Raw genomic sequence first — 14416 nt, 5'->3', positions numbered from 1 at the left:
AGTACAAACTTTTAGGTACTATGAAATATAAAACTGTACTAGGTGTTCTGACTTAAAGACCGTAAGATGACAGAAAATTTTGTGGTCGTGAAAAAATTATTTATTAGAAAATTTTAATATACGTATTTCGAAGATTCATCAACATTTTACAATCACAGTTCCTTTGCCTTTTCTATAACGAAGATCTTTTTTTACAAATCGAGTTCTATCTTTTTGATTGGAGGGAATTCGACAGCGTATGGTGCTTCTCCTACATCGCTGACCCACACAGATCCATTCTTGCCCTTTTGAATGAGTGAAACCATTGTTTCCGCCACAGTTTCGGGTCTGCGAATACGAACAAAAATTATAAGTAAACATTCGCGGCGTTATTTCACAAGTATTTTATGCGTTGACTGCTGAATCGTGTTCCTGTCTGTCAGACATGGAAGACGAAATTACTTGTCCAGATGAAAAAATGAATTTTGGAATAGAAAAAATTTTCAATTTCTATTCCATAGGAGACATTACATTGACTTTATGGTACTTCTGAACTTCTATCAATAAATGTCACAATAAAAATTTGTTTTACAGTCTGATCAGAAAATACCAATGTCTCAGCCGACGGATTAAATTGATTAAAATGAAATTAACTCACTCCTGGCGAGGCAAGGATTCAAAATACTCCGTGAACGTCTCTGTGACAGTAAAGTCTAACTTAGTCGACACAACATTATCGATCAGTTTGGTTTTCGTGAGACCAGGGCACATTACGAGAACACGAACGCCGGTTTGCTCGTACCATTCCTGAAACAATGAAATTATCGTGATGATGGAAATGAATTCTGCTTCTATTGCCATCAGAAACGTGCTCAGTTATTTGTTAGCAGCGACCAATGAATTTCAAAACTATGATCTGATAATCATCAGTGAACTAACGTTTGAATGTTTAATCTTAGATATTTGTCCTTCTACGTGAAAATTTCAAACAATAATCTCGGAATAACAGTTCATGTTATATTTTATTTGTGATCATTTTATATTTCTGCACATATCTCACATAAACTGTTTTTTAAGTTTTATGTATAGTATATTACCTTTCTTTTGAAGTGAAAGTATAATGATAATGAAGTGTTAGTGAATGTTTGTGCGAGGCATTTAATTTTTAAGGAATCGGTAACGGGGGTTTTGTTAAATATTGTGCTTTTTAATTAATTTACCTGAAGACAACGACTGAATGCAAGCACTTGGTGCTTGCTGGAACCGTAAACTGGCCACAGGCTTTGGATGCGAAGGGCTACGGTAGACGCAACGTTTACGAGAGTACCACCCTTGCCACCTTTGTCTATGCGCATGTGTTCCAAGGCAAGGAAAGATCCTTGGATCACTCCACCCTGAAATCCAAATTGAATGATCATACGATTTCTTTCAATGGAAATTTTCATAGGAAACTGCCTTAATTGATAGCCAACCGACTACTACAAGTACGTCATATTTTGAAGTAATTTGTAAAAATTGACAGTATCAAAGATTGGTACTGTTAAGAAGTAAGGTCAGTCGAACTGTGTTCGATCATTTTCACATTTTTGATATTGTATTTTATGCAACATGTTAAATACGGGGGTAATTATAATTATATATCATATATAATTACATTTCATGATTATATTTCACTCACAATGTTCACGTCAACGGTCAACTTCCAGTTCTTGTCATTTAGTAAACCGGCGTTGTTGATAACAATGTCGACACCGCCCATGGTCTTTGCAGCCTTCTCGAAAGTTTCTGTAAAAAAAGGATTTTTGATAACGTTCACTTAATAACGTAATATTTGAGTACATATAAACGGGTAATCGTATGCATGGTTTTTTAAACATCGCTGCTAAATTACTGTTCTGACGTAGATCACTGCGAATAGTTACTGTTATCGATGACAGGTCTATCAGTTATGCTAATATATTAAGTTTCCATAATTGGTCTAATCTTTCTTATCTTATCTATGCAAACTGTTATTTTGGTTCTGCGCTATAATTATATGTAGACAGTCTTAATATCCGAGCTCTTTCATAAGATAAGAATTCGTACCTCGAAAAATTACATGCATATGAATTTAAAAAGTTGAAGGAGGTACCTTCAAATTGTTTAACATTTGTCACGTCACACGGGAAGAACAGTGCCTTTCCTTTTCCAAATTCTTTTCCCAAATTAGCTACGATTGTGGTACCGGCAGATGTGGGCAGATCGAGGATGGAAACAATCTGAAAAAATGTAATATACACGTCGCTAAAGAAATCAATTGCACTCATTTACACAATTGTAAGTTCTTTCACTTATCAGTAGTTTACTATTCGGGTAGTTATTAATGTCCTTTTATTAGTATCTAATCCCTATTTCTATCTAATCTAAATTTCACACACTCATTGATTAAATAAATAATTTCGATTTCAATCTACTTTTCAGGATTGTTCGATATCAAAGTTCTAAAATTGTGCAAAAATATTACCTTGGCTTCATTTTTCAACATGTACTGTGCGTAGGTAAGGCCAAGACCTGCGGCTCCTCCGGTGATCAAAAGGGTCTTGTCCTTAATGTTGTACATGGCCTGACATAAATTGATAAAATTAAAAATGAAATTTTAAATTTATACGATACTTCATGACCAAAAATGTGCTGCATACAAAGTGTGAATATTACCATAAAACATTCACAACCGTTGATAAAAGTGTATTATTCATGCTGTTCGCATAATAATATTCTTCATGTGAAGAGGAAAATAATTAGTAACTGTATTTTTAAGTAGTAATATTTCTAGACCTCGAGTGATTCATCTACTTTTCACAAGAATGATTCTTCGGCACCCGAAATGTTAAGTTAAATCCAATTATAATTCTAAACGAACATTATCGAATTTAAGGAGAATTATTCATGTTTAATAAGAAGAGCTGAATTTTTAAAGAATTGTTGAATTCTTAATCGTTTCTTTCAATTTACAATTTTATTCTTTCCGAAAATCGCTCGCTTGTTCCCGAGGTGCTCCAAAATTAAAAATGAAATATTTTTGGAAATGATTCTGATCAACGAATTAATTTAGACACAGAATAAAATAAAATGATAGTCGCCGATTAGTGGAGTTGTCCTGACGATCTTCAGAAAGTAGATCCACACAGGTCGGCGCAAGGATGAAAAATGAATGCTGTCATCCACAATTGGAAAAAGTAAATGTGTCTCGATAGAGGAGTGGAAATCTTTTCGCTTTTAAAGTGACAACGACGAGATAAGGAAATCTCCAGAATCTTCAAGATCTTCCATTGAAGGTTACTATAGCACTAGATCTATAAAGGGGGTCAAAATGACTCATTTTGTCAATGTTTTATATCATTATTTTCTAAAATTTCTTGCGACTTTTATTGAAACACAGTGGTCCGCAAAAGTATTCGAAAGCCTCGTGAGTTCGCAACACAGGACTATTATTCTTACCCCAGTCCTTCGGTAGTGATAACGTTGTTAACATAAAATAAAATGTATTCCAAGAGGCGTTTATAAAACAATATTTAGACTTATCGTTTATAGATCCCTTCAAATATTAATTAGTAATATAAAAAATATATAAACTTTCTGTTCTGTTGCTTTTCTAGATAAGAATACTTAAGATTGCAACTCTTTTAGCTTATTTAACTCATAAAAAGTTAATGAAATCACTGCACTGTGCTACAACAGAGCGTCGAAATCACAAATAATAAAAATGGTACTATATCAAAAAGATTTCAAACTCGTCTGTATCTCTTGACTGATTCAAGTCTCAAGAGTGGGAAGGGGACTTGCGTGTGGCTCGCAAGCCACCAGTTATCCAGGCCAGCTCTATAGCCATCTTTTCAATTTTAGAGAAATTAAGTCCGTTGGAATTTATTATAAATAGTGAATTAAATCTCAGTTTTGTTATTACTATTCGTTATTGAAAGTCTGGGTTGTGAATTTAACTTTGCAACCTGACTGCAAAGTACAAACTTTTAGGTGCTATGAAATATAAAACTGTACTAGGTGTTGTTGGATAAACGCGGTGCGCTGACGGAAATGTTGTGGTTGAAAAAAAATTATTTATTAGAAAATTTTAAAATACATATTCCAATGTCTCTTCAACGTTTTACAATCATAATTTCTCAGTCTTTGGTATAACGAAGATCTATTTTCACAAATCAAGTTCAACCTTCTTCATTGGAGGGATTTCAATGGCGTACGGTGGGTTTCCGTCTTCGCTGACCAATATAGATCCGTTCTTGCCCTTTTGGATGAGTAAAACCATTGCTTTCGCCACGTGTTCAGGACTACGAAAACAAACATAAATTATAAGTGTACATTCACATTATTATCTCACAGGTATTTAACGCGTTGACTGCGAAATCGTGGATTCGAAAAATCCTACAAGTAATCATCACTTCTGTAGCTTTGTGTTCGTGCCTGCAAGACATGGCAGACGGATTTATTTATCTAGATTAAAAAATGAAATTTGGAATTGAAAAATTGTTCAATTTCTATTCCATGGCAGAAATTACATTGACTTTACGGAACTTTTAAAAGATCTAACAAAACTTTCGTTTACTTGACTATGTCAGTATAAAAATTTGTTTTTCAGTCTGGCCAGAAAATACTGACGTGGCAGCCAACGGATTAAATTGATTAAAATGAATTTAACTCACCCCTGGGGGATAAAGGTACTCAAATGCTCCTGGACATCCTTTGGGTCGGTAAAGTGGTACGTAGTCGACTCCATGTTATCGAACAATTTAGTAGTCGTGAGACCAGGGCACATTACGAGAACACGAACACCCGTTAGCTCGTACCAATCCTGAAACAATGAAATTTTCATGAAAATGAATTTTAAAACTACGAACTGATAATGATCAGTGAACTAACGTTTGAATGTTTAATCTTAGATATTTGTCCTTCTACGCGAAAATTTCAAACAATAATCTTGGAATAACAGTTCATGTTGTATTTTATTTGTGATTTTTTAATATCTCTGCACATATCTCACATAAACTGTTTTTTAAGTTTTATGTATAATATATATATATATATATATATATATATATATATATATATATATATATATATATATTTACCTTTCCTTTGAAGTGAAACTATAACGTTAATGAAGTGTTAGTGGATGTTTGAGCGAGGTATTTAATTTTTAGCGGATCGGTAAGGGGTGTTTTGTTAAATATTGTGCTTTTTAAATAATTTACCTGAAGGCAACGACTGAATGAAAGCACTTGGTGCTTGCTGGAACAGTAAACTGGCCACATGCGGTAGATGTTGAAGCCTGCGATAGATGAAATGTTTACGAGAGTACCACCCTTGCCACCTTTGTCTTTGCGCATGTGTTCCAAGGCAAGGAAAGATCCTTGGATCACTCCACCCTGAAATCCAAATTGAATGATCATACGATTTCTTTCAATGGAAATTTTCATTGGAAACTGCCTTCATTGATAGCCAACCGACTTCTACAAGTAAGTCATCTTTTGAAGTAACTTGTAAGAATTACAGTGCAAAGATTGGTACTGTTAAGAAGTTCGGTCAGTCGAACTGTGTTCGATCATTTTCACATTTTTGTTATTGTATTTTATGCAACACGTTAAATACGGGCGTAAATCTAATTATATATCAAATATTTCTTCGATTTCTTTCAATGGAAATTTTCAATGGAAATTACCTTCATTGATAGCTAATGCAATTTGTTCAATTGAAGTGCAAAGGTACTATATGTAGTTCAATCGTTTTCTACGAGTATTTCAGATTTTGAAGGAACTTGCAAGAATTACAATGCAATGGTTGATATTGTTAAGAAGTAAGGATCTACTGTGACGATATGTACAAGATGAGAAATAATTGGCTACATTTTCGAAGCAAATCTTATCTTAAATGACAATTTTAGAAACCATTGTGATGTTTCAGGGAAATTTTTCAGGGAAACTGTGCTATGATCATTCTTAGCAGTATAGAATTTTCTTTTTAAATAAACAACTTTAAAATACGTCATATGTAGGTACATGAAACTGGATTATATTTCACTCACAATGTTCACGTCAACGGTCAACTTCCAGTTCTTGTCATTTAGTAAACCGGCGTTGTTGATGACAATGTCGATACCGCCCATGGTCTTTGCAGCCTTCTCGAAAGTCTCTGTAAAAAAACGATGTTTTGATTACGTTCTCTTCTGATTCTATTATCCGATGGTAAATATTTGGTTATATATAAACGGATAATCGTATGCGTGGTTCTTAAACATCGCTGCTAAATTACTGTTCTGACGTAGATCACTGCGAATAGTTACTGTTATCGATGACAGGTCTATCAGTTATGATAATATATTAGGTGTCCATAATTGGTCTAATCTTTCTTATATTACCTATGTATGTAAACTGTGATTTTAGTTTTGCGCTATGAAAATACGTAAATAGTCTCGAAATCCTAATTTTTTTTTTAAATCAAAATTAGAACCACAGAAATTATATATAAATAAATTTAAAAAACTGAAGAAGGTACCTTCAAATAGTTTGACATTTGTCACGTCACACGGGAAGAACAGTGCCTTTCCTTTTCCAAATTCTTTTTCCAAATTAGCTATGGTCGTGGTACCGGCAGATGTGGGCAGATCGAGGATGGAAACAATCTGAAAAAATTTAGTTTACAATTTCACTTCGTTCATGGATTAAATAAATAATTTGGATTTCAATCCACTATTCAGGATTGTCGATTTAACAGTTGTAAAAAAGTCCTAAAATGTTACCTTAGCTCCATTTTGCAAAATGTACTGTGCGTAGGTAAGGCCAAGACCTCTGGCTCCTCCGGTGATCAAAACAGTCTTGTTCTTAATGTTGTCCATGGCCTGATATAAATTAATAAAATTAAAAATGAAATGTTAAATTTATACGATACTTCATGACTAAAAATGAGCTGGATACATTGTGTGAATAAAACCGTAAAACATTAACAATCGTTGAAAAAAATGTACTAATCAGGTTGGTCGCACAATAATATTTTATTGTGAGGAGAGAAGAAAAGAAACTTTATTGTAGTGTTTTTAAATAGTAATATCTGTAGACCTTGAGTTATTCGTCTATTTATCACAAAAGTGATTCTTCGGCTTCCAAAATATTAACTTAAATCCAATTATAAGTCAAAACTTTTGAATTTTCAAAAAGTTGCTGAATGCTCAATCGTCTCTTTCAATTTACATTTTTACTCTTTCCGACAAAGTCTCAATCATTGAGCGAATTAATTTATACACAGAATAAAATAAAATGTTAGTCACCATTTAGTGGAGTTGTCCTCACGGTCTGTCTCTGACTTAGGAAAGTGGATCTTCACGGTGCGGCGCAAGATTTATAGACGAGTGGTGCGATCCACGATCGCGATAATTAAATGAGTCTGCATAGATTAGTGGAAACAAACCAATTGCAAAGAAGGAGACTTTTGTTGTGTGATGTGCGTGTGTTGTTATCCATTTTTGATTGCCTTTCAAAGTGACAACAACGAGATAAGGAAATCTTCCAAAATTACTTATTATGTCATATTTTATAATCATTACTCATTTTCAGTACACTTTAATGTCTAAAATTTCTTTTGACTTTTATTGACACACAGTGAGCGTTTATAAAACAATATTTAGACTTGTTTCTAGATCCTTTCAAATATTAATTAGTAATATAAAGAACATAAAAAGTTTATTTTCTGTTGCTATCCCAGATTAGAATACTTAAGAATGTTCCTCTTTTAGTTTATTTAGCTCATAAAAAGTTAATGAAAAGACTGCACTGTGCTAGAACAGAGCATCGAAATCACTAATATAAAAATGGTACTATAATACAAAATTTCATAATCGTCAGGATCTCGTGACTAATTCAAACAATCGCCATTTGGCATTGTTTACCAGATCTTCAGTCCGCGGAGCGTTTTTACGGCTCTCTTGAATAAGTCTGTTACAAAAGCAAGTAATTTGTTAATCACGGTTTCGAAGCTATCTCTAAAATACCGCCCTTTATTTATTGAATTCGATATTACACACGGCGATCCTATTTCGCAGTAATCATCTGCTAATAGTCAGTCCTAGATCACTCGCAGCACCTGGCGCGATCGCTCTTTTGTCCTTGATCTGCATGCTTCCGGTTACAATTTCTCCTTTCACGCGAAAATCTACGAAATGGACAATTGTATGCAATAATCTTTCAAACAGCTCTCAGAAGGCGTAATTTTGACGATTTCGAATTTTAATGTTGTTGGAAAGCTCTTATCAGAAAGATTAAAGTAATGAATCCACAAACACAATTTAATTAGAAGATATTCTATCTTCACGTTTATCTAAATTTCGATGTAACATGTACACTTTGACATGAAATACAAACGACGTCACCTCTATTACTGAATAAAAATAGCGCTACAGAAAATGGTACTCTATTTTCATCCAGAGCTATTTCCTCGCACATTCTCCAAAATTTAACATTATTTATCATATAATGTTTGGAGCACTGTTTTACCCTCACAAAAATGACGTTCTTGCAAATTCTACTTGATAGAAGCTACTATGGTCAAGCCACCTTTGGGTCCTGCGAAGGTCATCTAGTGCCCAAAAGAAACGGTAAGGGTCGAGATGGAGAGATTAAAAGAATTGAGAAGATTAACCTCTTAACTTAACAATTATTTTGCAAAAGTGCGTATCATATTATATTATAATACCCGAGTATTCTCGGGCTTTTAAGTTAAGAGTTTAAGAGATTGAATTCGCGGAATTGTCGTTCGCCATGACAGCCTGGATCTGCGGAGAACGGATGTCTACTTTCAGCCATGTTCCATTTCAACACTCGCGATAAAATGGAAACGCGGATCTCTATAGCCATCTTCTCGATTTCCGAAAATTAAAGTCCGCCGGAATTAATTAGAAATGGTAAGATAAGTTTCAGTTTCATTATTACTATTCACTATTGCCCAAGTGGAGGAGGAAAATGCGCACTTTTATTTTTCATAAAATGGTACAGTACAAAAAACTGAATTATGGTGATGCGAGATTTCCTGGGTTGTGAATTTAACTTTGCAATCTGACTGCAAAGTAGAAACTTTTAGGTATTGTGAACTATAAAACTGGTCTAGGAGTTGTTGGATACAGACGGTGCGCAGACAGAAAGTGTTTGAGTTATTAAAGAAATTATTTAATACATACATAAATCGTAAAATACATATTTCCAAGTCTCTTCAACTTTTTACAATCACAGTTCCTTAGTCTTTGTTATAGAGAATAGTCATTTTCACAAATCAAGTTGCACCCTCTTGACTGGAGGGAATTCGATAGCATATGGTGGCTTTCCTCCTTCGCTGACCCATACAGATCCGTTCTTGCCCTTCTGAATGAGTAAGACCACTCCTTTCGCCACGTTTTCGGGTCTGGGAAAAAGAACATAAATTATAAGTATACATTTAGATCATTATATCACAAATATTTAACGCGTTGACTGCGAAATCGTGCATCCGAAAAATCCTACAAGTAATCATCGCTTCTTTAACTATGTGTTCGTGTCTGCCAGACATGGGAGATGGATTTATTTGTTCAGATGGAAAACGAATTTTGGAATTGAAACATTTTTCAATTTCTATTCCATGGCAGAAATTACATTGACTTTACTTTACTTCTAAACTTCTATCAATAAATGTCACAATAAAAATTTGTTTTTCAGTCTCGTCAGAAAATACCGACGTGGCAGCCAACGAATTAAATTGATTAATATGAAATTAACTCACCCCTGGGACGGCAAGGAATTCAAAAACGCCGTCAGAGTCTCTTTGTCGCCAAAGTCGAACGAGGTCGGCACGACGTTATCGAACAAGTTGCTTGCCGTGACACCGGGGCACATTACGAGAACACGAACACCGGTTTGCTCGTACCATTCCTGAAACAATGAAATTTTAATGAAGACCGAAATGACTTCTACTGCTACTGCCATCAGAAAGCAGCTTAATAATTTGTCAGCAACGGATAACGAATTTCAAAACTATAAACTGATAGTGATCAGTGAACTACCGTTTGAATGTTTAAACTGTGATATTTGACCTTCCATATTTCTGCGCAAAGGCTATAGCCGGTTTTGGGGGCCAAATCGGCCCTGGAAGGGATTTTATTCCAATTCGCGCCATTCGATAGCCTACCAAAAAAGATACCTTTCAGCCAAGTTTTAGCCCTATAGCTCATCTGTAAGGGTAGTTACAGAGGAAAAACGAAAATTCAGTTTTTGGCCCATTTTCCCCATTTAATGACAATTTAAAATTCTGAAAAAAATCTGACACATTTCGGACACCAAACCACATACTTTGAGTCGTTTTCAGATTTTTCCGTTGTAAACTCTGGCTGTAAAAATCGAAAAACACGAAAAAAATCGAAAAAATGCAGATTTCATATGGAAATCTAAGAGTGACCCAATCAGAATTAATTTAGCAATAAGATATTGTCCTAAGTATTATGCTCAATTTTTTTCAAATTCCTGCGATTGGTGCGTCATAGTAGGAAAAAATAAAAACCACTTTTTTCGGCGTTTTTTCCGTGAAAAACTAAGTTATAATTATCGTAAAAATATATTATGTAATATTAAACATCTCTAAGTTCAGGGAAACATCGTCCAGACTTTAAAAATTGCGTAATACAAAAAACGACAATTATACTACGAAGGATATATCCCAATATTTCGAAGGTATTTTCAACGGCGCCGGTTGGTGCAGTAGCTATGGTCTCCGACTGCGGAACCGCTGAAGACTTTTTGGACCGGGTTCGGATCTCGCCCCGGTCCAATTTTTTTTTTTCTTTAATCACATGTTTTTTCGATTTCTAACCGTATGATTGTTGTTACGCTGTTGTAAAAACATTTTTTAACTATGTTTAAACTATTTTTTAATAATTTTCCGGAAAAATATTTTTGGAGTACTTTCGGCCTTTAGTCATCTACGGGCTGTATTACTTATCTACTTAACATTTTTTTACTGTTTTAAAATTGTATGTATAATCTTTTACGTTTCCCCTGAAGAGAAACTGTAATGTTGAAGAAGTGTTAGCGGATGTTTCAGCGAGGAATTTAAATTTTAGCGGATTGCTGTGGAGTGTTTTGTTAAATATTGTGCTTTTTAAATAATTTACCTGAAGGCAACGACTGAATGCAAGCACTTGGTGCTTGCTGGAACAGTAAACTGGCCACCGCTGGTAGATGTCGAGGGCTACGATAGACGCAATGTTTACGATAACACCACCCTTGCCTCCTTTGTTTTTGGACATGTGGTCCATGGCGAGGAGAGATCCTTGGATCACACCACCCTGAATCCAAATTGAATGATCATAACGATTTCTTTCAATAGAAACTTTCAATGGAACTTGCCTCCATTGATTGGTAACGCAATTTGTTCAATTGAAATGTAAAAGTACTACAGTTCACTCGTTTTCTACAAGTAATTCATATTTTGCGGTAACTTGCAAGAATTACAATGCAAAGATTGGTATTGTTCGAACTGTGTACGATAATTTTCACATTTTTGTTATTGTGTTTCGTGCAACACGTTAAATACGGGCGTAATTCTATTTCACTTTGCATTTAATTCGTTTAAAGTTTTGAAGTACAAAAAGCATGTCTACGTCGAAGCAAAAAATTTGTACGCTTAATTTTTTACTAAAAGAATCTATAAAAAAAGTGTACACACAAATTTAATAGTGACAGCGTTCAGTGCGTTACTATATCTCTGCGTTCTCAATTATTATTACAAAATCGCGGATTAAATTTTTGCGGACGAATTGGAAGAAAGACTCGATATGTGGCTTGCTTCAAAAACATTAGTGACACTAATTTGTTGCGTTTTGCTGTAAATATTGATGTCAATGACTGAACGAACCTGCGGTCACGAAACCGAAGGATCTACTGTAACGATACACAATGAGAAATAATTGGCTAGATTTTCGAGGCAAATGTTATCTTAAATGACCATCTCAAAAATCGCTGTGATTTTTCGTCTAATTTGTGCAATTTGATCAATTTTCTTTCTAAATAAATTACTTTGAAATACGTAGTATGTAAATAAATAAAACTGAATTAGATTTCACTCACAATGTTCAGGTCAATGGTCAACTTCCAGTTTGTGTCATTTAGTATACCTGCATTGTTAATAACAATGTCAATACCGCCCATAGCATTCGTAGCCTTCTTGAAAGTCTCTGTAAAAAACGATTTTATGATTACGCTCACTTATGATTCCATTATTGAATGTTGAATATTTAATTATGCAAACGAGTAATCGCATGCGTGATTTTTATCGCTACTGAGTCACTGTTCTGACGTAGATAATTGTTTACTATCGTTCATCATGATGAGTAGTTTAGTTTCACCATATTTGTCTAATCTTATCTTGGCTTTGACTATGAAAATACGTAAATAGTCTCGAAATCGTAATTTTTTTTTTTTAATCAAAATTAGAAGAAGGTACCTTCAAATAGTTTGACATTTGTCACGTCACACGGGAAGAACAGTGCCTTTCCTTTTCCAAATTCTTTTTCCAAATTAGCTGCGGTTGTGGCACCGGCAGATGTGGGCAGATCGAGGATGGAAACAATCTGAAAGAATTTAGTTTACAATTGATTTACAAAAATGCTACACGATTAAAGGGCACGAAAAACTGTACATCCATGCTCATAACTTTTTTCTTCTTCTTTCGAAAATTTCTGTTGCTCATCACCAAGGAAATCAATTGCGCTCGTTTACATAATTGTAATTTGTGTAGCTTATCAGTAGTTTACTATTCGGTTAATTATCAATGTTTAATTTCATTCATTGACTAAATGAATGGATTTCAGTCCACTATTCAGGATTGCCGATTTGAAAGTTGTAAGAATGTGCAAAAATGTTACCTTGGCTCCATTCTTCAACATGTACTCTACGTAGGTAAGGCCAATACCGCTGGCTGCTCCGGTGACCAAAACGGTCTTGTTCTTAATGTTGTCCATGGTCTGATATAAATTGAAAAAAATAAAAAAGGAAATGACTTCGTGACTGAAAATGAGCTGCTTACAAAGTGTGAATACTAACATAAAACATTAACAATCGTTGAAAAAAATGTGCTATTCCTGTTGGTCGCACAATAATATTTTGCGTTAAATAGTAATATTTGTAGACCTCGAGTGATTCATCTACTTATTTAAAAAAAATTCATTTTTCTGCTCTCAAAATATGAAATTAAATCCAATTATAATTCGAAATGAATGCTGTTGAATTTAAGGAGAATTATTTATATTCGATAAGAACTGAATTTTAAAAAAGTTGCCGAGTTCTTAATCGTTTCTTTCAATTTCTATTTTTATTTTTTCCGAAAATCTCGTGATCATTCCTGGGGTGCTTTAAAATTAAAAATTAAGTATTTTTGGAAACCATTCTAATGAACGAATTAACTTGGACACAGAATAAAATAAAATGAAATAGATGAATAGTCACCGTTTAGTGCAGTTGTCTTGACTGTCTTCGGAAAAACTGGATCCTCGCAGTACGGAGCGAGATTGTTGAATGAATTGTGCGCTCCACGATCTTCATAGTTAAGAAGTGTCTGCGTCAGTGTGAGATGAGTGTGTGTGTGTGTGTGTGTGCACGATAGTGGGGCACTAATTGTGTTTGCTTTCGAAGTGACACCAACGGGATAAGGAAATCTTCCAAATCTTCCACTGAAAGTTATGACTGGTTCTACTAAGGAGATAAAAATTTCTTTTTTTTTTTTGGTCATTTCTTACAATCGTTAGACATTTTTAGTTCATCTTATTTTCTAAAATTTCTTGTGACTTGAAATTGTACCAAACAATTGACATTTTTTTAGCAATTAGAAGCATTGATTTGTTAAATGACGTGCAAAATGGATTCGGAAACAATTGGTAAGAATTACATAAAAAAATGAAAAAAGCACTTTTAAAAATTTTTTTATTTCTGCTTTTCATTTTTTATTTTTTATTATATTAACCTGTAAAAAATGTCTTTGATTTGTGTGTGTGTGTGTGTACTCGTTTTAAAAATCATATATCACTAAAATATTATTAAGTTTATTTTCAATTTTCCACAAATGGAACAGAAAATACATAAAACATCTTTTTAAAATAACACGTTTCTTTCAAAACAGCAAGTCATATTCATCGCTTGTACAGTAGAATCGTCGCGTCGGCAGTTCTGGTGTTGCGTAAATGAGCAACCGTGACGAAACGATAAATATTTATTTAAAAATATGAAGAATATTATCGTTGCCGGAAACTTGTTAATATAAAGTTAACTGTCTGCAGCCTTTTTGTGCGTTCGATTGATAAATGTTGTTCGCTCAATTCCGAGTGGGAAAATATGGTCACTTTCGATGGCAAGTTAAACGGGGCACTTCAAGGTAGCATAAC

At 34.2% G+C, this 14416-nt stretch overlaps 2 protein-coding genes and 1 long non-coding RNA gene across 4 annotated transcripts; 1 reads left to right on the top strand and 2 right to left on the bottom strand.

Moving 5' to 3' along the window:
* Positions 1-106: 106 nt before the first annotated feature.
* LOC143365378 (15-hydroxyprostaglandin dehydrogenase [NAD(+)]-like) lies at positions 107-2578 on the bottom strand. Its single transcript, XM_076805495.1, has 6 exons — positions 2483-2578; positions 2111-2237; positions 1658-1764; positions 1200-1373; positions 638-786; positions 107-327 (listed from the first exon to the last, which is right to left on the bottom strand). The coding sequence occupies exons 1-6, from the start codon at positions 2576-2578 to the stop codon at positions 192-194; spliced, it is 789 nt and encodes a 262-aa protein (XP_076661610.1). The 3' UTR covers positions 107-191.
* Positions 2579-4055: 1477 nt separating this feature from the next.
* LOC143365374 (15-hydroxyprostaglandin dehydrogenase [NAD(+)]-like) lies at positions 4056-13590 on the bottom strand. Of its 2 annotated transcripts, none has more exons than XM_076805491.1 (7): positions 13485-13590; positions 6767-6865; positions 6523-6649; positions 6053-6159; positions 5223-5396; positions 4674-4822; positions 4056-4301 (listed from the first exon to the last, which is right to left on the bottom strand). In XM_076805491.1, the coding sequence occupies exons 2-7, from the start codon at positions 6860-6862 to the stop codon at positions 4166-4168; spliced, it is 789 nt and encodes a 262-aa protein (XP_076661606.1). In that variant the 5' UTR covers positions 6863-6865; positions 13485-13590; the 3' UTR covers positions 4056-4165. The 2 variants fall into 2 exon arrangements, with proteins under 2 accessions (XP_076661606.1, XP_076661605.1); XM_076805490.1 differs by lacking the exon at positions 13485-13590 and adding an exon at positions 7292-7339.
* Positions 11338-12032, top strand: LOC143365389 (uncharacterized). Its single transcript, XR_013084538.1, has 2 exons — positions 11338-11839; positions 11916-12032. It is a non-coding gene; the product is annotated as an uncharacterized LOC143365389 (long non-coding RNA).
* Positions 13591-14416: the final 826 nt, after the last annotated feature.

The sequence above is a fragment of the Halictus rubicundus genome, chromosome 2 (assembly GCF_050948215.1).
Source record: "Halictus rubicundus isolate RS-2024b chromosome 2, iyHalRubi1_principal, whole genome shotgun sequence".
In the NCBI taxonomy this organism is placed as follows: domain Eukaryota; kingdom Metazoa; phylum Arthropoda; class Insecta; order Hymenoptera; family Halictidae; genus Halictus; species Halictus rubicundus.
The sequence above is the reverse complement of the archived record's forward strand: the minus strand, read 5'-3'. Positions and strand labels throughout refer to the sequence as shown.

Bases quoted from the DNA above. Each gene is read 5' to 3' on its own strand.
- LOC143365374 (XM_076805490.1), bottom strand. The intron at 6,650-6,766 runs GTAACATTTTAG...AAATTTTTTCAG, and splicing joins TTTTGCAAAATGGAGCTAAG to ATTGTTTCCATCCTCGATCT. The intron at 4,823-5,222 runs GTAAATTATTTA...TCATTGTTTCAG, and splicing joins CATTCAGTCGTTGCCTTCAG to GATTGGTACGAGCTAACGGG.
- LOC143365378 (XM_076805495.1), bottom strand. From the start codon at position 2,578: ATGTACAACATTAAGGACAAGACCCTTTTGATCACCGGAGGAGCCGCA. The intron at 2,238-2,482 runs GTAATATTTTTG...ACATTTTTTCAG, and splicing joins TGTTGAAAAATGAAGCCAAG to ATTGTTTCCATCCTCGATCT. The intron at 1,765-2,110 runs GTACCTCCTTCA...CTTTTTTTACAG, and splicing joins AAATGTTAAACAATTTGAAG to AAACTTTCGAGAAGGCTGCA.